Source organism: Anser cygnoides, chromosome 5, assembly GCF_040182565.1.
Source record: "Anser cygnoides isolate HZ-2024a breed goose chromosome 5, Taihu_goose_T2T_genome, whole genome shotgun sequence".
In the NCBI taxonomy this organism is placed as follows: domain Eukaryota; kingdom Metazoa; phylum Chordata; class Aves; order Anseriformes; family Anatidae; genus Anser; species Anser cygnoides.
The window spans coordinates 56,566,303-56,588,376 of record NC_089877.1 but is presented as its reverse complement, the minus strand read 5'-3'; the positions used below and the strand labels follow the sequence as shown (position 1 = coordinate 56,588,376).

General features: G+C 37.2%; 1 protein-coding gene across 2 annotated transcripts in view; it reads right to left on the bottom strand.

Moving 5' to 3' along the window:
• TDRD9 (tudor domain containing 9) overlaps nt 1-22,074 on the bottom strand; it is a 66,664-nt gene that overhangs the window by 18,174 nt on the left and 26,416 nt on the right. The window contains exons 7-22 of one of the 2 annotated variants that reach the window (XM_048069836.2): nt 18,897-19,061; nt 15,287-15,390; nt 13,563-13,621; nt 11,615-11,669; nt 11,376-11,460; nt 10,659-10,716; nt 9,927-10,031; nt 8,387-8,484; nt 7,786-7,917; nt 6,916-7,078; nt 6,765-6,828; nt 6,221-6,284; nt 4,282-4,326; nt 3,357-3,410; nt 2,184-2,300; nt 1,210-1,317 (exon numbers count right to left, since the gene is read on the bottom strand). In XM_048069836.2, the coding sequence (XP_047925793.2) occupies nt 1,210-1,317; nt 2,184-2,300; nt 3,357-3,410; nt 4,282-4,326; nt 6,221-6,284; nt 6,765-6,828; nt 6,916-7,078; nt 7,786-7,917; nt 8,387-8,484; nt 9,927-10,031; nt 10,659-10,716; nt 11,376-11,460; nt 11,615-11,669; nt 13,563-13,621; nt 15,287-15,390; nt 18,897-19,061 (1,476 nt within the window). The remainder of the gene's footprint in view (nt 1-1,209; nt 1,318-2,183; nt 2,301-3,356; nt 3,411-4,281; nt 4,327-6,220; nt 6,285-6,764; nt 6,829-6,915; nt 7,079-7,785; nt 7,918-8,386; nt 8,485-9,926; nt 10,032-10,658; nt 10,717-11,375; nt 11,461-11,614; nt 11,670-13,562; nt 13,622-15,286; nt 15,391-18,896; nt 19,062-22,074) is intronic. The other variant, XM_048069837.2, reaches the window with a different exon arrangement.

Sequence of the window (22,074 nt, the reverse complement as noted above, 5' to 3'; positions counted from 1 at the left end):
GGCTGAACTACCACATATCAGAGTTACTTTTAAAATGGCAAAAATGAGCTAGAGAACTACAAGCTGGCCAGCCTCACTCCAGTTACCAACATAATCACAGAGCAAGTCTTCTCGGAAACCATTTCTGATCATATGATTGAGAAGGTGACTGGAAATAGACATCAATTTATCAAGAACAAGTCACGCCTGATCAACTTGATTACCTGCTATCACAAACTGGCCAGATCTGTGTAACAGGGAAGAACAGCACATGTTATCTGCCTTCAGGTAGAGAAGTATTTTTACATGGTCTTCTTTCACAGCACCCTTGTATTCAAGTTGGGTTATCGAAGTCTGGGTATGTGGCCTACAACGTGATTAAAACCTGGCTGAGCCACTGGGCTCAGAAGGTAGTGGCTACTTCATTCTCTAGCCCGGGGTAATATGTAAACTTATTTGTGTTCAACAAACGCCATGCCAGCAACTCTTTTTGAACTAGAATCTTTTCTTGGATACGTAGTAAAGCATGACAAAATTCCTCATCAATATGCTTTTTCTCCTTCCTTTTCACCTATTTTCTCCTGGGCCAATCTAAGCGTATTCAATGAGGCTCACTCGCTTGTAGATTTGTTTTCTTTAAGCGTAAGGCATTGTTATTTTACAGTGTTATAGTTATTTCAGACACACTGAATATTTTCTAGTCTAAACTGCAAACCATTCAGCAAAATCAAGTCAACCATTTCAAACTTAGTTATTCAATTAACTAAAAATGTCTACAGAGAAAAAAAGGAATGGTGCAACACTTGAGTAACCTCAAAATAACCACACGTGTCATATAGTTCCAAGAAGGATATTACAAAGAAGTAACACTGAAGTTACAGCAGCTCATTTTGCAAACAGCCTAATGTTGTACTCTTAAATAAAGTACTCGTAAAAAGTACGCTTTAAAATATTTTATTAGTTTTTTTGGAGTTGGCTGTCTGCGTGACACTACCAGTCTAATGCACAGACAGTTCTCAGTAAGAATTCTTTTTAAATTGCCCACCCACACAATGTTTATTACATTCAAAGAAAGGGAGATAGGAGAGAAGACAGCAAGTGCAGATCAGGGTAGATAATTATTTCTGTCCTGGCCCAAGAAAAAAAAAAAAGAAATTGAGAAATACTACCCTAACACTACATAGTCTTATTACTTGATGCTTGGTTAAGACATTCACCATCTTAACATACCAACACAGTGGTTTTTGGATCTTTGCCAGCAAGGTCTCTCACTGCCACTTCTTCATTACATTTTTGAAAAGTGAAGTAGTTTGGATAGAAAGCACCAGCCATTACAACCTGAAATCATGAAAATATTTTGGAAATTACAGCTCATTATATTCAGCTCCTCAAAGAGATATACTTGCAGTATAAAGAGATACTGGCAGATCTTCATATATTTGTCTGTCTCTTAGCAAGAATTACAGTAGTTTCAAAATAAAGGTTAACTCATGCAAATCCTATCCTTTAAAAACATACTTCCACGAGAAGACTTCAACTTCTTGAACAATAATTTAGTATTTCTGCAAGCAGACTTAGTCTATGAAAACTACAATGGTTAACCCTCATTTCAATTTTTAAGAAACTCACATAAAATACTGTTATGACAGCTGTTCACTTTTCACATTACATCATACTGTATTTAACGATTCAGGTCTGGAAAGTTCACTGCTTAGACAGTTAAACCAATTGCCATTGACATAATAAATATATGATAAATAGGTCCATGAAAATAAGAATAACTACTAATCAGTCGAAATAGGAAGAGAAATGTCATTAAAAATTGACAAGTTACAGTAGCTGAAAGGAATCTGATTTTTCTCCCCAGTAACTAACCAAGCCAGTGGTAGTCCAAACAGAGCACTCAAAAGAAGTGAAAACATCATTTTCATAAAGGTTAGTTCTCCTCCTTCCAACTCAAACCACCCGTCTTCAGAGTATTTTTATGACTTTGACAAAGATTAACCCGGATACAAGTTTAATTTGTCTACGTATCACTTTGCTTTGTTTTGATGAGCTGTCAGAATCAGAAGGGGTAACCAAAGGACTAACACACATTGTAAATTTTGAAACACCGGGTATACCACTAATTTGTCAGTACTACTATGTAAACGTCCAGTTATAAACTTTGTAAATAATGCCCCGAAGAGTCATTAAAGTATTACCTGCAAAATGAAGCGTTGCTTACATACATATTCCTCATCCACAGCAGATGGCTGAGTATTAATAAACATGTTAAATTCTCCAACTCGCGTTTTCAAGAGGTTAAATAACTCTGCCACCTGAAATTCCAACTCTAAGTTATAAATCAAACAGATAAAAACAACGGTTCACAAATGAAAATTAAATCTTAGTACTAGCCTAAGCAAGTGGGCAAACCCCCTTACTTTTTACATGACGTTAATGTGCGTTTCATCTAATACACTGCTTAGCACACCTCTACTCTAGGTTTTAAAACAACTTGCAATACTAGATTTTATTCTTGGGCAGGCCTCAAGTTCTTAGATGACACCAAACAAAATCCCTGGAAGTGTTCAAGTTCAGGCTGGATGGGGATTTAGTCAACATGACCTAGTGAAATGTCCCTGCCCATGGCAGGGGATTTGGACAGGATTATCTTTAAAGGTCCATTCCAATCCAAACCATTCTATAGTTCTAAGATTCTACACTGAATGGTTAGAATCATGGAATATCCTGAGTTGGAAGAGATATGCAAGGATCATCGAGTCCAACTCCTGGCTCCACACAGCACTACCCAAAAACAGACCATGTGTCTGAGAGCGGTGTCCAAATGCTCCTTGAACTCCGTCAGGCTCAGTGCCATGACCACTTCCCTGGGGAGCCTGTCCCAGTGCCCGACCACCCTCTGGGTGCAGAACCTTTCCCTAACCCCCAGCCTGACCCTCCCCTGTCCCAGCTCCATGCCGTTCCCTCGGGTCCTGTCGCTGTCCCCAGAGAGCAGAGCTCAGCGCCTGCCCCTCCGCTCCCCTCGTGAGGGAGCTGCAGGCCGCCATGAGGCCTCCCCTCAGCCTGCTCTGCTCAAGGCTGAACAAACCGAGGGGCCTCAGCTGCTCCTCGTACATCCTCCCCTCCAGACCCTTCACCATCTCTGTAGCCCTCCTCCAGGCACTAACGGTTAATTATTTAATGTCACTTTAAACATCTGTTGTTTCTCTGAGAGTGGAGAGATAATACTAAGTGTTCAATTTAGTTTAAAGAAAATATATACCTAGATGCATACATAATAGTGTCTAAGTAGGCTTATTCAGGGTATTAACATCTGTAGAAATTAAGAAAAATTTACATCCTATTTATAAGAATGATCTGTTTTAGCTTACCTCTCTAACTTTCTTGATATGAATATAATTTGATCGACCCCACCCAAGCTCATCCTGGAAAAGAAAGCAAAAAATGCATACGCAAAAATTGCTAGAATCATGTTTCCTATACTACTAGTAAGTTCTCTCTCATATTCTTCCATGTGGACACAAATAGTAATTACATAAAATGACAGAAGAATCTGATCTATTTCAGAGCATTCTTTGCATCCAATGAAGTACTTGGCATAAGAATTATGTATTTGACTAAAGCTCTACTTTGGGCACCACCAGTGCAGCTGCAGGACATTAAGATTTTTCATATAAACCGTAAAGTCCAACTCCTCTGTGCTGCTACTATAGAATCTGCTTTAAGAACATGGCAAAAGCAGACAAACAGAACAGCAGGATGAAGAACTTCAGACATTCGTTGTAACTCAGTGCATGTTATGCACTGGTATTCGTAAAATTTATTATGGTCTGAAAGAAGTGAGGAAGTCAAAGAAGTTTTATCTTACATATAGAAAAAATACCAGAGGCAGTTATTGTGTGCATACTACTGACTTTTGAAACTGTACGGCTGACTTCTGAGACTGATGCACAGATCTTCCACCTTCTATTTCCTCTCACCCCCCTTGACACCTATGATTGTAAAAATGTCTTTCAACTACAGCTCAGTTTCTCTTTTCTGCTTGGATTTCAAACCTTCTGGCCATTGTTAATCCATCTATGAAAGGGACTACATAACGGGTTACTTAAAAATAAGTGGCGCTGGCGTCAATGGTGTCAAAGACTCACTGTGATCCCTCAAAACCTGTACTTTTATTTACTTATGAAAACTGTAACCATGAATGACTGTCAGCCCAAAGTGCTTACACTAAGAACACCAAATATGCCAATGCTGAAGTAACCAACCTTGAATAGAAAAGAAGAAAGTTTAACTAACCTTGGGATGTCTCAACTCTCCTTTTTGTCTGCAGACCTGCCATGCCTAAGAAAGAAGTGGCTTAGTATTCAGGCATAAAGTGTTGGTAATAATTATTTCAAAAAAATTCACGCAACATTGAAATCCATTAAATTTTTCCCCACGTTACTACAGTTTTCCCCACATTACTACAATTACTGAGGATACTTTGGATGCACTAGTTTAAAAAACAGAGATGCCCTTGTGCTAATAGATACTACAAATGTTAAAAGAGTATATGGAAATCTGAATCACTGAGTAACTTGAGAGATTTCTTCAAATCAACCGTTCCAAAATCCCACACAGCAGGGCCAACTTATATCACATTTCTGAGGATCTTATCAAATCAAGTTCTGAATACCTCCAAGAACAGAGATGCCCTAACCTCTGTGGACAACCTATTTTACTGTTTGAATACATTTTACAGTTGATTTCCATCCCTCTGCACTGTAGCACCTCAGTAGAACCTCCCCTGTTGCAATCTGTATCCACAGCCTCTTGTCCTATGGCTGTAGGCCTCCAAAAATGTCTGGCTCCCTCCCTCTACTCTACATTCTGCTGGTAGGTGGACGAAGTTATCAACTAAGATCACCCTTTAAGCACCCTCTTCTTAGGACTGAACAAACGCACCTTTCAGCCTTTCCATCATGTGTCCCACACCCTAGTCATCTCAGGGCATTCTGCTAGACTAATGGTATTTCAGTGTCTTTTGTACTACAGAATTCAGAAGTTGACACTGTACTTCGAAGTGAGCCAGGAACACAAGTTTAGTAATATAGCTTTACTTTTAATATTTAATTAGGTATTAGGCAATATTTGTTCACAACTAGGACCATCAGACAGATCAGGTTGCCCTTACACTTTGCACAGTCTCCCTCCTCTGAGGTTTCAAACTCTCAGCTAGATAAAACCCTGAATAACCTTAACTGATCTCACTACTGAACCTGCTTTGAGCAGGTGATCAGACTACAGACCTCCTGAGTTCCTTTTCAACCTCAATTCTAGGATTTTAGTCTCAACGTGGTTCTTGCTTGGTTGGTTCCTAGGCAGATAAGAATAACCTTCACTCTTAAGAGCATTCTTGCTCTGATTTTGTTGAAGGTCCACAAGAACTCTGGGTCTTCTTTTGCTCATCTGCAAGCACACCTAGTGACGTGGCTGCAAAATCTAGTTTTAAGAAAGCATTACTGAAGGTCTGAAAAGCGTGGCTGGGTCATAGAAGTGTTACAACATGCAAGAAGAATTGCAAACATTCTGTGATTCAAGTGACTCATGTTAGTAACTACATTTTGCTTACTGATTAACTACCATTTGCTCTGTTGGAAGTGACAAGACATCAATTTGATAGTATGTGGAATTATACAGATCCACCTTTTTGGTTGGAAAGAATCTGCCTCCCCATATAAAAGAGCTCTTTCATGGAAAAGATCACAGGGGGTCAAGAGAACCTAACTGTTTCATGTCTTGCTTAAAATTTCCTTCTACCTCTAGCAAGCAGATACGCAGATATTTCTAGCAAGAAATAATGGTGTACTCCTACTCTCTCTCTCCTCTTCACAGTGTTTTCCAGCCGCTTAGTAGAACAAATACCTCAAAAGCCAAAGGAGATCATGAAAAGTAGGAAATATACCCAGAAACTGAGCGATGCAACTTGTTTTACCCCATTTCTTGCTGCCTGCCTTTGGTGCAAAGTTGTGCAGCTCCCTCACAGCGGTAAAATTTGACTTATAATTGATACTAATACTAGTAGTGTTATATAGTGCAAGATACCTATTTAGTAATAATCTGAATAATTAGAAGGCTAGGTATAAAGTTTTTAAGAACTTCAAAGCAAAAACACTCCACCAATCATACAAAGGCAAAGCTTCTCACCTTCCAATGAAACCCGATAAACTGAGATCACACAGAAAATAAGATTTACCTTAAATGCATTCACGATTGCAATACAGTCACTCTTACTATTCCCAGAAAAAAACAGTTTGCTCCTGGCAGTAAAAACAAAAAAGAATTATCAACAATAGTCTTATTCCAATGTTGAATTTATTATACAGCTACACTATTAGCATTTTCCAGTACATTAATAAACAAGGTCAACACATTTATTGTAATTATTTTTTCCTTATTCACATTTCCTTGCTGATAAGCTGTGTGGGCAGAATAACAAGGATTGTGTTTTTGGTACTTATTTTTAATAAACACTGCCACATGTCCACATCAGGAAGACAAAGCAGAAGAATCAGGTCTTCCACACAGAAATGGTTGAGTTAATTCTGTGATACCAGTTAGTTCATGTAGCAATATTTCAGTACTTCAGCTGCTCTGGAAAAAGCCTCTCTTTTTTCTGTCGAAGTACCACAAAGTACAGTTAAACTCATGACATTAAAAATGACATTTTATGGTTAGCTTTGCCCTCTGCTCCCAAGTGTAGCCAGGAAGACATAAAACATCAAGGATTATTATAATACCTGTATCCATCAATGTAATGTTTGAAAGGCACTGCAAAAATACTCCGCAGAGAGAGTGCTGCAGCTACAACAAAAAAAAACAAATCAAAATGAAAACCTGGAAGTTACTTGTTTTTATAGAAAGTTGTTCACATGTTCTTCTTTCTGTTACCTATAATAAGGCATTCTTCTAAACACCCAAAGGTATGTCCAAGGACTATCAACTTTCCAAGATGCAGATCCACTGGCAAATGTAGCAATACTCTTCCCAAATAAGTCAGCTCACCATCATGTGGATTTTCTTCTGCTTGCACACAAGTCGTAAGTGCTCCCAGCTAGAGAAATTTAAATTATTTGTAAAGGTTAATCAAGTAAATCTAAGACCGGTTGTTTCTTGTTCTGATTTCTTACAAACCCATCTCAAAGCAATATCAATTAGAGCCATATCTAATTAAGTTGACATCCTTAAATCAATTTGAAAAATCTAGTATTTCACAACTTTTACTACACATCCAGTATATACACAACCTATTGTATACAACTGTCACTTCTTATGCACTTTGGAAATGAAGCAACTTTAATGCATTTGGCATTCTACTCCATACTGAATTTATAATTGAAAAGCAAAATCACCAATTCCCCCATGCAGGTGGAAAGGGGGATGTTCAAACTGATGATCAAACTGATCATAAGGTATACGAGTGATTTTGCTACTGATTAATAAATAATTTCACCTATGGAGCTCAAGTTCTCTAACCTTTTTCCTATTCTTTCTCATCACAAATGTTAGTTCACAAACAGTATAATTTCTCCATGATTCTGCTTTTAATCCCCAATTACATTCTAATCCTCTATAAATGAAGCAACTGCAGAAATTACGCCAAAGAAGATGGTAACCAAGTAGCAGCCAAACATGACAAAACATTCTCTACACACAGTTCTTATCTTAGGTTCCAATTAAGGTTACTACTGCCTTTTAAGTAACAAGGAATACAGTACGTTTTGATTACCTTGATTTTAACAGCATTAAAAGAATGCCTACCTCTTTCAGATGAAGGATGGTACGTTCAATGTCACTTAAATTGGGTGGAGAAAGAGCTGTTGCCAACAAGGCTTTTGGTTCCCCCATATCAAGCCTTTTTATTTTTAACACTGTAGCTCCCAATGGACAACACTGAAGGGAAGATGATGCTATTGTTACTTTTTGCTAAGGTGCACAGTTTATGATTTATGATATAATTACTTTTTATCTAAAAGTACACATATATCTACCATATTTAAAAGTGTATATATATCTATCTATACATACACAAAAGTATGTAACAATTGCTTTTTATATAAAAAGTAATCCTAAATTAAGTTTATAATTCAGTAAAACCTGAAATTAATTTTGCATAACTAAGGATATTTTTGTTTTGAATAGAATGTTATTTTCTAAAGTCACACTGATTATACTGTTACAATGCATCCCCCACGTACAAAACAACATATGGTCTTTATCAACTATTTCTCAAATTCAATTCTATTCAGTGGTACAGCTACTAGCCGCTATTTAAATATTACACTCCCTTCACGCAAAGTCTCTGCTACATCCAAACACCTAAGGAAAAAAAGAAGTCCTTTGTGTCTCCCCAAATTCTTACCAATATCTCAGGTACTGACTTCTCTGGAATACAGTCTCTCCAGAACTTCTTGTATACAAGCCTGTAACAATACCCATTGGAAACACGTCCAGCGCGACCTTCACAGAAGAGCAAAACATTAATTTGAAAACTGCTTAAGTCCGATAGTTCAAAAAAATGTCTACAAGCTTTCTGGACAGCTGTGCAGTATGCAACAGCTGATGCTGCAGGCTGACCAGTGTTTTGCTCTCTTGCAACAGCTGGGCCCAGTAAAGACTCTCTCTCCTTTCCTACATATGCATCAGATAGAGTAATTTTGCTTTCATAGCAGCTCTAACAAAATTTACTTACTGTACATTTCACCCAAATACCTCTTCCACATAGATGCGGATTTGGGACAGTTATTTTTCTTTCATCCATTCATCTCAGTTGAACAGATGAGACATCCTGCTCTAAAATACACTTCCTCAAAACCAGGAGAAGGCAAGTCCTACCAAGTCTAAATCTAATACAGGTAAGTATGTCAGTGCAAGTTTTGGCATACCCTCAAACTGAAGATCCTATATGCAGAGTCAATAGGCTTTGAGTTTATAGAAATACACAATGAGCATACTTGGATTTCCTACTTCGCTCTATAGCTATCAAAAATCTTCTATAAAACAACAATTACGTAGTATGACAAACAGCAAAATATTTTTATGATCCACTACTTATAGACAACACATTGATTTGAAAGTCTGTCTTCACAACTCCATACAGCATTCACTTCAACAAACTAAAGGGTACTCTACTCAGTGGGATACTCCACCGGAGTGTAAGGCCACATTTTTAAGTCATATGCATAAAAAAATCTAAGTCTCCTACTATACAAAATGCTGCCGCTGCTACCAGTTGTATATTGGTTGGCTGTCATAACCAACACTGACCCAGAACCAAAAGGCAGTAACGCTGTGACTGTGAAGTCATCATAGGTTTAAAAAAAATGAAGATACTTTTTTATCTAAAGATGTCACTTATTTATTTATTACTCCTTTCCATTGAAACTAAAGACTTTGATATCAACAAGCACTAACTAGAATAGGTGATACAAATTCTCGTTTAACCTTGTGCTACAAACACTGGTATACACTGATGACACTGCTGTAGATCTTCCACTAACTTGAGCAACAGATAGACATGAAAGAAATCTTTTCCTGCAGAAAACCATGAGTAGTCAATACCTAGCAGTAGCTTTCTCCCTTTAAAGAAAAAACGCACATAATTAAAAAAATAACTATTAAATAACAAATCCTCGTAAGTTTCATGGCCTGTTAATTTTAGTATTTTTCAATAATACACAAAACTTACCTCTGTAAAAAATAGTTGAACAAAATGTAACATTCAGGCATAGCTGCATAACCAATTTTAATATCCTGACATGGTAAGGAATAAAGTTTCTATATGAACAACTCATGACAAAAATCATCAGTCCTTTACACTGAGTAAAAAAACTAAAATGTAACAGAATTCTTCATCAAGGTTAACTTCTAAAATTCCTTTCCATTCCCTCTTGCCATCTTACCTTTTCTTTGATAACAGTTTGTTTTAGATGCCCAGCAAAGTCTCAAACTTTGGTAATTAGTTTCCTCATCACAAACCAAAGTTCTAATTAAGCAGAAATCTATCACTGCAGTTAAGAAAACAAAATCTTAATATTAAGAAGTAATTCATCCTCACAGCAGTGTAATAAATACCGTTGATTTTGCGTTATCAGAAAAGGAATGTTTCAATCATTGACAAATCCATTATTCTCTTCGTTGGTTTTCTAACAACTAGAACCAGGCTACTGAGAACACTAACAGTACTACAAATAAATTTAAGCTTCAATATAATAAGTGTCAAAGATGATGAGCTTTAAAAGGCAATCATTCTGCATTTAGATATTCTACATTTGAGTTTGCCTAAACAGACACAAGTATTTTAAAATGAAAATATATTCAGAATGTGAATAAAAAGCTTCAGGTACTTGTGTCATAAGGTATGATTCTGCTTGTTACTGCATCTAGAATAAGGGGTCTTTTTTCCTCCAGCAAAGGATTAAAATTAGCACCCTACTCAATAGCTGTACTATTTGTCCATATATCCAGGTTTAAAACTGTTTCCTGTTGTAAAAGGAAACTCCATAGCTGTCAAAACTGAACTCCAACTTAAAGGCTTAGTGAAACGGTGATGTGTTGCAAGAATTAGGCAAGCACAAGTAAAGAAGACACTACAAATACAATGCGCACACAGTTTCAAAATTTAGAAGACTTACCATACTTAACATCAGGAACCGTTACGGAGCTCTCAGCTATGTTTGTAGATAGAATAATCTGGGTTTTGAAGCAAGAAAGGAACAAGGAATGAATAAAGAAAAACCTACTTACCACGTCTACATGAAAAAATCCAACCCGATATGAAATATAATTGTGGTGTAAACATAATAATTCTGCTCTGCATGTGAAAGAACAAGCAATACAACACAAGGAAACCTCCATTTTATTTTCCTCATAGCAGAAAAGCATAGTGAAGTAATACAGTGTATGACAACAATCTTGAAGAACGCCAGTATTTCCTCATGCCTCCATCGTAACAAAGTAACTCAGTATTAGCAAGGATAAAAAAACAAGAGAATAACCAAAACGGGGGGCAAAAAGCAGGACAGAGACCCCCCCACACACGGAAGTATTCTGCTCTGCTGTGCCTCTGTCATGCAGACAGAAGAATCAACATGCACAAACTATCCTGAAGGATAAAAGCAGTGTCACACAGTAATTTAAGTGTAACTTTCTGTTATTTCTACATCTCTTGACGTCTAAATACTAGTTAAAGCAACAGCTTGGTAAGAGCAGCAGCTTACATCCTGAGGAGGAAAAAAAATAGAAAAAACCTGCTTTGCCCTCATGCAGTTAAGTTTAATTGGCACAGTTAATATTCTTCATAGCAAACGGATCTACACACATAATAAAAGTAATGATTCAACAATATTTACTTTTCTGTAGCCAGGAACTGGAGTCAAAAATACATTGCTTTGTTCCTCTAATGTCACACGTGAGTGGAGTGGGTACACTTGCCACCTAAAGAAAATGTATTAAATATTTAGTGATGCAAGAATATAAAAATTTATTATACCTCTATGCTAAGTCACCTGCTGTACTTAGGACTCTCATAGATGAGAGATTCATGTTCAAGTTTAATCAATCTGAAATAAATAAATGTGGTTTAACGTACCTCTTGTTAAACATATTTGTGAGACATGAGTGCATGCAGCTTATTTCATTCAAACCTAGGGGAAAAAGTAATCAACAGTTTTCTTTTTAGTGATCATTAACAACTAAAACCACTTCTCACTTCCACTTAAATTCTTAACTCCCATCTGTTCTGTGGGAGTTCCACTGCCCGTTCTTTGACTAGCACAATAATGAATCTGTAGTCCAAGCAATTAATTAACAAAGCTCTAAGCAAAAACACTTTTAGCACCATAGACAAAAACATACAGAAGATACATTTTTCTATATAATAATAAACTGTAAATAATGCTATCTGATCATGAATGAACTAGAGCATGTAATTAAAGATATAAAGAAAACACAACACCATGATGTGGAGCTGTTTGGACTCAGCCTGCCAGACCTACTCAATCCCACTAAGTACTGCTTCACTATCTTGCTGTTTAATGCTTCCTACTTGCCATTCTGCCCAATTACATACTTGAGTAAGACATCAGTGCTTGAATCCAATTTGTTTAAAAATAATTAAAAGAGACTTCATCCATGATTGTCAGAATTAGGCTGTGATTACTAGGCTATAAACAATATTAACACTAATTACCTACTAGACACAGTAGGTATTATCTGACCAGTTCTGGAAGAAATGAGAGCTCATCAGGACTCCAGCAAAAAAAGCGATGCCAACAGGAAAAGCAGATCTTGGAATGAAAAACTGACTAGTAACAAAATCTGGCAAACACACTAAGGCAATATGGAGAGCAGTACATTGAGAATTGAAAGGGAAAACACAAACCGAAGAGGTTGCCATGAGTAGAACAGATAAAATTTAGGACAGTAACAGCACAATCCTTTGAAAGAAAACTAAAGCTTTAAGCCACGAAATTCCTGCCATCAGCAGGTATGCGTGAAGAACAGAGAAATCAGGCCATCCCCATCTTGTGCAAGCTCCTGAAGAGAATGACAAACTACTGTTGCTTTTATTTAGCCCACCAGCTAGTCTTGCAGAAGCGTATTGTATTACTTGAAAGTCTAGCTCAGTGATGAATCAGTCAGCTCAGCCTAAGCTCTTTTTCCATTTTTTTCCCTGTAACGAGTCTGAAGAACCATACACCAAAGTATATACTCAAGAAACAAAAAGTCACCATGTCAAGTGCTCCAATGAAAGTGCCAGAATTAAGACTGGTTGTGCAAACTTAATGTAGCCCACTGGGAACATGTGTGTGTACACACACACATATAAATACACAAACATATATATAATCTGTTAAAAATACAACTGTACAGTTAACAGGGCTCTTTGTATCACCTGTTACCAGAAAAGATAGGAAGTGAAAGCGCTAAAATAATTTCAACCTAGAACAAAGGCTCAGAGTACCAGAGGAAGTCTGAAAGCACACCATTCAAACACTAAAACAAGAGACCAGAAGCAACAGATTGTCTCCTTGTTAATGGCAAAATGGAACGGGTCCTACAGACACGAAGTAACTCCTGGCTATCAATTTTACAGAGAGAGTAACTGAGAAAAAGATATCTCTAACGCCATTTAGCTGGCAGGAAGCATCCTCCACCCATAGATACACTGCAAATGCAGTATACCTCTGTGCTGGTGTGCTGTCTTCCTAGCACTACTGCTGGCATGCCTACTCCTAAGCTCAGCACAGGAGGGAAATTCAGAAAGATTAACAGAGTTGTAAAGTCCTGGTAAGGACAGACATCACTGTGCCCAAGGAAAGAGCTGCGCCTCCCGGCTCCAAGGTGCCTCTCCCCTTGAATGTGCCCAAGGGTCTTCAAAGTTTTCATGGATGTGCACGCTTGCTAGTTGAAGGAAAAGAATACCTGAAATCAACCAGCCCTGGTTAAACGCATTTAACACAATTGGAAGAAGTGCCAGGAGAAAGCATGTAAAATGACAAATAAGGAATAAGGAAGGTATTAAGACCTATACTCACCTGGTAAAAACACTAGCACACTTCCACGCTCTGATGGAAGACTTGAGGTTTTGTTCTCCCTAACAAGAACATCATTTCATTAGTTTTTACAACCTCAAGCTACTTTATTACCCCGAATATATTTTACCTTGAAAGAACAAGAAAAACTGACTATATTCTGTAACATGTATTATTCAAACTTCCTCATGAAATGGAATTTAAAACATTTAAAATTATGTTTTCTGATAAAACATATATAAAAATTGGAAATAGATCATTAGGTTTAGTTTTGTCTTCAAAGCAGAAGCATTCTTATTTACGAATTAGATTTATCCAATAGGTTACCCAAGATCTTAAAATGAAGAGGCAGTACAGTACTAGCTTACATTCCATACAAACTGATTCAGTAATTTCTCAGGTATACATAATGGTTTTGCATTTTAAAAACAATCACTAGATTCCTTTAACTAAGGTCTACCGTGCAAGAAAACTAACCATTATCAAGAACTATCAAGAAGGTCATGACATTAATCAAAAACATCATCCTCTAAGCTTATCAGTTATGAGCCAGGAGGCTAAAATCACCTTAACATAATACAGAATTTTTATTTTTTAATAGTAATCATTCCCACTGTAATTTTTTTTAACGAATCTTTGAAGTCTTCACTCTCAAACAATATAATGAACGCAAAGTACAATTTTCAATGGAGGGGAGCAATGAATGTTCATAATAGCCCTTTTAGTATTTGAAAGCTAAAATGCTAATGTCTTCGTGCTTGCTTGTAAAAGGTAGCTTATTAGTAAACAGTAGTTTGGCTATTTGGCTATTCTGAACTACAGTAAAACAGCTTCATTGATAAGATCAAAAGGAACAGTCAAAAAAGCTTAGAAGACATTTATAAATATATTGTAAATAGTGTCTCCTTCTAGCTATGTAAGCTATATAAACATATATATATTTACATTAAAGTTCGTGTGTGTGCACACGTGCATAAGTTGCTGCCAAATTTATCCCATTTATAAAACTCCAGCAACACTTGTACTTTGGTAACTGCTTAGGTCAGCTCATGCAACACTTTCTTAAAATTTCAAAAACTTAAGTAAAATTTGAAAAAATTAAGCTTCCAAAACAAAATAATTTCTTCAGCATACCTTTACCAACAGTTAAAATACTTGGAACCAAACCCCACCCTTAACAAATATCCACCCAGTGTTAGACTAAAGTTGCAGAAGCTACTTTACTATATTTTGTAGAAACTAAACATCAATTTACAAGATGTAGAGTAACACACACAAAAAAAATACTTATTTCAAAAGACAGTAGAAGAAAGCACTAGATAAACAACCAGTGAAAATTAATGTCTTGTTTATATTCTTTTTCCATGGCTGAATGTATGCATTATTTCACAATACAAAATATTTATATGAAGAATAAAACCACAACTGCTGTAAGATTAAGCTCCGATCAACAGCAAAAGATGCAGTTTTTGTATGAAATGGGTGGCTTGAATAGCCAGTAGCCAAAAGCGTATTTCAAGAACACAGGACATTCAGTAAGACACGGAGTCTTAATGTAACCAGCCAGAGTAGAAATCACACCAATATGTAAAATAAAAGCAGGGATGCATAGGAAAGTGAGGAACTACTAAGAACCATACTACACCAGCTGCTTATGTCCTGTTCCCTAATTTGTGTCTCATGTCCCCCAAAGGATTGCTGGTAACAGATCTTGAACTGTATCTTACCCATTGCACTTCATCTCCAACTCATCGAAGGACTGAATCAAAGACACTGCTACCTCATACATTTCCTTTACTATCACTGGCTTCTCAGCTTGTTGAGAAGGAAGCTGTGTGGAGAAGGAAGCATAAGGTTAATGCAGCAAAACAGGCTGAAAGAGTCTGACTTACATCTGAAGTAATTCATCAAGCGCTTTGCAATTAAAACTGATGCTGCACAGAAAATGTACAAAGCAATAACTTAATCTCGAGCATTCATTGCCTTCTAAATACGTATTTTCCTTCCAGTGTCCTACCATTCTAATGCTAGAATAATGCTAGAAAATTTACTTTTGATATTTACTTGCTTATAATGAGCGCTAGCCCACACTTCAACTCCTAACTTTTGCAGTACCTGCTTCCTATCCAGACGTTACAAGCATGCGTGACTAGTCCCAGTGCACAGGAACGGGATGACAAGGAAGAGAGGAATTTGTATAAGGAAGGCACAGTCCTTCTCACAGGTTTCTACTTGACTGCAAGTAAATCACAGACCTCTGCTGATCCAACAGAAGGAAGGGATGACATCCAAAGGGACCTGGACAAGCTAGATAAGCAGGCCCATGTGAACCTATCCCTTCTTGAAGCAGCTCACAATAGAATCACAAAAGGATTGGCTTTTGCTTCTGCAACTTCAGTCTTCACCTTTCCAGCTCCTAGCAGAACCAGCCTGCTTGTAAAACTACAGCACGTTAACCCTAGGTCACCTTGATACTTGGAGAAAAACTGCTTTTCTGAAAACCTTGAGAAAGTTATCTTTGTTGTGGTAGAAGATGGACTGGAGTATGAAAAAAGCAGTCTATGAGTTTCTCCACTTCTCTACTCCTCCCTGAAATGACCCATCCAGGCAGAATTTCCAGGTGTACAACTGTCAACCCCAGAGCTTCTTAACTGCATTTTACACTCTCTAGTAATGTTTTTCCACTGAAGCTTGATTAGTCCATGGGAAAACAGAAGCAGTAGTTTTGTTAATATTTTTTTTTTCCTCCAATATATGCAACAGTCTAAGCAATTTTATATTTTCTGGGCTGCTCGAACATTTTGTTTTTAGATTATCCATGCTTTAAAAATTGTCAAATTTGTCTCTTCCATTTTGTTACCTATTGTACCTTTAGCATTCTTTAACATGACAAGGCTGTCACATCATTCTTAATAAAAGGTAACAACGTGAGAAAGAGCAAGTCCAAAAGCCCAGTCAGAACTGACTGAAATAATACAACATAATCGGGATTGCTTTTGACAGCAGTTCACTACCTTTCATCTGGACTCTGACTTCAGTTCCAGGGATGTAAAGGAGTTTTCATATTTGCAAACCAAAAATGGAGCTCTCTTTTTTGCCGCATGTAATAAGTAGAGAGATGGAATTGCACAGAATTTCACACGGAAGACTAAGATCAAGACATGCCCCTCACACACACTTTAAAAATCTGCTTACAGAATTAAATTTACCATTAATTTGCATTTGGTATCTACAATGCTATACTACTGCAGTAGGTAAGTGCTTACAGGACACAAATAGCTCTAAATTTGCCTGTAGGTACAGACCTCATGCGCTTTTTAATCAAAACCAGTGTTGATATGACAAATAGTGATCCACTTAAATATCCGGATCAATGTGCTTGCTTAGAAAGGTCATTACACCAAGAGAAAAGAAACTACTTTTATAGATTTTTACTAAAAATTAAACAGTAGCACCTATAAATGACCCAATATTTGGGCAAGAGTAAGCCAGTGCTATACTGAAAAACGTTTCTCCCTTCCTTGCCTCTTTTTATTCTTTTCTACAAACTAAGCAATTTGAGGAAAGCTTTATCTTTGATCCAGCAAAGTCTACAGAGCTGTAGCGAAGTGTTTACAGTAAACAGGCACAGAAGACAGAAAAGTCACTGGTATTGCTACTTATCTTTCCGATCACGACTGGTATCAGTGAATTCCCAAATTACCCAAGCCAGAACTGTTCAAGAAAAAATTTATTTTCAAGCATAGTTTTAAAATGTTATCACCTACAAAAATGAGGGACAAATATTCAAGCCAAGAGATCTGCAGAGTAAAACAACTCTACGTTAATACAGTAGCATCCAATTAGAATAACTGGATAGTACGATTTTTTGACAAAGGACAAAGGTTCATACCTCACAGCAAACTAGACAGTTAAATGACTGAACTGATTCAAGTCCAGAAGCTTTAAGCAAAGATTTATGATGCCTGATTTTATATGAATTTTAAAGCAAAGATGAAACTTGGAAAAAAAAGTCTGCCTAAAAAATGTGGAATATTTTTTCTATTAAATGCTCTATTCTATGTGAATTTTCTACAGGCAAAACCAGAAATATTTAGAACTACAGCCTAAGGCCTGTATACCTCAGACAGCTGATTTTGATTTTAGTAAATTTAATATGACAGTGCTCAAATTATTAATTGCATTAACTCTCAGGCTTGGTCTTTATTTTGTTTTTATTTCAGAATGCTACATAAATCATCTTAGACCTTCCATGTTTTTAAGCATTTTTCAAATAAATCTGTTATCCAGAGAAAATCTCCACACAGCTCTGTAAGGAACAAATGCAACACCAAACATCAGTGCTTTCCCATTCACTTACTTTTTTTTTTTTTGGTAAATGTTAAAAAACATTCAAGAGCACTTCTGTGTTCCTAGGTTACCCTAGGGTAAAATAAGTTCTTGAACAATCATTCCTTTCCTCCTACTAAACAACAGAATGGCTATAGCCAGGAGAACACAACATTAACAAACAGATGAAAACTTAAAAATCAAAGTTAAATGCTCATATACACAGAGAAAATTAAAAATATATATATATAAAAGGCATAAGGGCTGAAAGCAGTTTCCTTTTGTTTGTGATCTTTGAGCTGAAAGGTATGGCAGCTGACCTCCAGCTGAAAATGCATCAGCTTTGACAAATGCAACTCGACTTAAGTAGACTTCCTACTGAATTTCTTGGTTATCTTTTTGTTGTCATTTATAATCAAAAATCTTTTACAAAAAAAATCACATTATTACATAAGGTCCTCCATGTTATCTATCCAGGCTGCCATACTAATGTATACATGTTGACAGGTCAGATGCTATATATGTGGGGTTTTTTTTTGTTTGGTTGGGTTTTTTTGGCTACATTAAAGCTTAGAACAGTTGAGAGCATCCTAATTTGGCTTGCCTGTGTTCAGGCATAACCAATACCTGCACTGTGTACAGCATAAACCATTATTTTCTTCTAAGTTTTCCATAAACTGTGTTGTGGTTTGTTTGTTCTTTGGTTCTATAAGATCTATAAAGCCCTCAAACGCTACTTTCTGCAGACTTATACCTTGTTCACTAGTTTTCTTCAAAGATGAACAAAGTGCCAGATACTACTCAAGATCCCCAGCCCTTTTCATTCCTTTTCTACTACGTTAAGGAAAAACTAGGCTACTCAGACAGACCCTGGTTATATCATCAAATACTAATTAGAATCTAGAATTGTGATTTAAAATCAGTTGTAATTTCGTTACACGGCTTTCAACTGATTATTCAAATTTCTTTCTTACTATGTCCAATGAAATAGAATGACATTTACCATACCTGGGAACGAACAATGTGCTTCAGATCATCGAGATAATATTCTTCAATATCATAACGTTTGCCTTCCACCTTAAATACATAGGCTGGATTCAGACCATTATGAACTGGAAGTGCAAAGTAATCGGCAATTTCTTCACAGTTGATGGAAGCAGACATCAGTATTACCTTTAAAAAATGGCACAGCAAATGTAAAACATTCATTTTGACACAAAATGTCATGCCACACGGGAATCTAGAAATCTCCACTTCTTTCTTCTAAAATGGTCTAATTTTGATTACTGCAGTCATGTATCCTATATACATTTAAGACAACCCAAGCTAAATGTTAAAAAAATCCCAGTGTAGGATGTGGAGAACAGTAAGCACCTTTAAGGGAACAGCTCAGGCTAGATGCCCAGGGCAGACAATGTGAAGATGATCTCCTGTGGTTCAAGTTCAACCCCCAAATACTTAACACTCTTCCTTAACTTATGCTCTCTACACAGTCCTCGAAACAAGAAAGCATACACTTGTTTTTAATTCATGTTTTACTACATAGATTACATTAGACAGTGGTGCCTTTACCTCCATCAAAAGATGGGCTTACTCCTATGAGTCTAATACCTGCAATTACACCCCAGCCTTAAAAATTTCAGTATAATTGTTTTTGAAATATGTCAAGTTTCTCCTTAGTTTCAATTAATTTATGCAACTTAAAGCTTTCAACGATCACATTAAGCTCCTTTCTATTTGCTGACTCCGGTAAGATTCTTAATCTATATTCTTGCAAAAGAGAAAAGCAGAAGTCACATGTGCTACCTGGTAAAGCCTTTTTTTTTTTTTAATTATTATGAAATTCGTAATATGTGAAGGATGAAGGAAGGGAGAACAACGAAGTAAAGCATTGGTATAGTTATTTACCCTCTAACTCCTCTACATGGAACGTGGTCCCACTGCTCAGCACAGCCAGCTAGAGTAAGTTAGATTGATTCAACTTGGAAAAGGACAAAAAGGAAGGAGTTATAACGACCTGTGTGGTTTCAGTTTCTTTATTCAGGTCTTCTAAGCTACTTTTAGAGCACTACTTGTGAACTGGAACACTCTCAGCCCTTTCTTGCTTTCACAACACCTTCCATAAATTCAAAAATAAAATGAAATATACACACCAACACCCAAAACAAAAATGCAATGAAAGAGCATTCCTCCTATGAAGTGAAAGGCAGGTAAGCTAATGAAGTGAGTATCGTACCGCAGTCCTCAGAAATCTCCAAAGCACACACTCTTAAAGGCACAAGGGAAACACAGAAAAAAGCAGATTAAATAAATCACGATGACTTTCATGATCCTGAAAGAAGGAAAAATACGAAAGGACGCAATTGTGCACGTTATGAAATTCCTCTCACTACAGTATGAACTGCCTCGTGGCTCAGCGGATAGGGGCTCACCTCTGCTAGGAAAACAGGCTGATTATAACCTTGCCTGAAGGCTACTGAAACAAAATTCAATCTAAATTATTCTAACCACAGTTACAGGCAAGGAATATTAAATTACTACTACTTCTACAATACCTTTGTAATTTGCACTCATATAATAATCTACATGGAGTGCTTTCAAACTGGAAGGAAAACGACAAGTTCTCAACAGCGTGCTGGAAGGATCCCGTTACTAAGCCAAAAGTTTGATCTACTCCCAAAGCAGAAGTTCAACAAGAAGCATGTATTGTCAATAGCGTAGAACACATTGGAGGCGTGCCAAGAGGAACTGCCATCAATGCAGGCAGTTCTTCATCAAGGAGTCCAGAAATCTGTGCAGCATGGCTATATCTAAAGCCCCATCATTTGATACCAAAAATATTCACTATGAGAACAACTTCTCAGTTAAGATGTCCCTGAATGGACGTTTTCTAGAACCAGGGAGAGTGTTCTATGAAAACACCACTAGCTTTATCCTGTTTCCACTATCCTTAACTGAGACAGCTAACATGGGAAAGCATGTCGATTTTGCAGGTTTTAGCTAACCCAAGGAGTATGCTGTGTATCAACCACACGGACAGGACTGAGGCAGGGAGTGCAAGGATGGAAGGACCCTAAAAATAAGGGAAGAAAAGACTTCATACACAGATAATAGAACCAGCAAGAACTGGCTTGGACTGCTGAGTCTGTAAAAGAAAGAAAGGGTCAGAAGTTTAGCAGCAAGGAAGACTTCTTGCCTTCATCAAAAGACCACCAAAGTACGCTGGGCAGGATGACCACCCAAGGACTCTAGCGCGCATGTGAATAGGGACAGGAACCTCTGTTAATGATTCTTTGGTTACTTAATGAATATGCAATACACTTACTGGGGAGGGTGAAATGAATATGTATATATCCCATTATTATAAGCACCCTGGCAGTAACCCTTGTTGTGTTTGTGTTAGGCAGAGCGATCCCCCCCACACCCAGTGCTGTAATAAAGAATACCTGCTTAATAACTTTGGTTATTGAGTTTTCACTGCATCAAACAACTGCTTATGGAAATTGCCCTCTTTGGTTTGACCCAACAGAGCCACTCCAAAACTCTTAGGTTTTCTTTCAACGACCCCATTCTTTAAAATACCAACCTTAGAACAGCCCATTGAATGTCTGCCCTGTGATCTACCAACAACAGCCTGCCAGAAAATCCAGAGTAGTTGGCAGGTATACCACAACAGACAGATCTTGCACTCCATACTCTCACCATCCTGTTAGCTGATGTAGTATCTAATTATCTGCTACGTCTGAAGCCTGCAATGCCCAGATTAAGAGACATGTACTTTGTATATATTTTTGTATGATCATGAACTGTAAACGCATTTTTCCCCTTTTAACAGGCCTCCTTGCACCCCTTTGTTTCATAAATCCAGGCTTGTCCAGAGAGCCAGAGAATCTTGCATTTTCTAAATGAACCTGCCACATGATCAAAGCTCCCTTTAGTTTTTCAGAAGGGAATGAGGTAGGAGACGTTGTGCTTAAGTGTATAGTTTCCAAAACGAACGACCCATTCTACTCTGCTAAAATGCAGCAATACAGTGCAAGAGTTCCCATCTCCCTGCCATAAACTCCACACGGGTGAAGGGAAAGCACCCATAAATGTAAGATTGTCTCAGATTTATACAATATGAAGAACATTTAGATGAAGAGTCAACTACAAAACAGGATGTAAAAGAGAAACTCTTCCAATA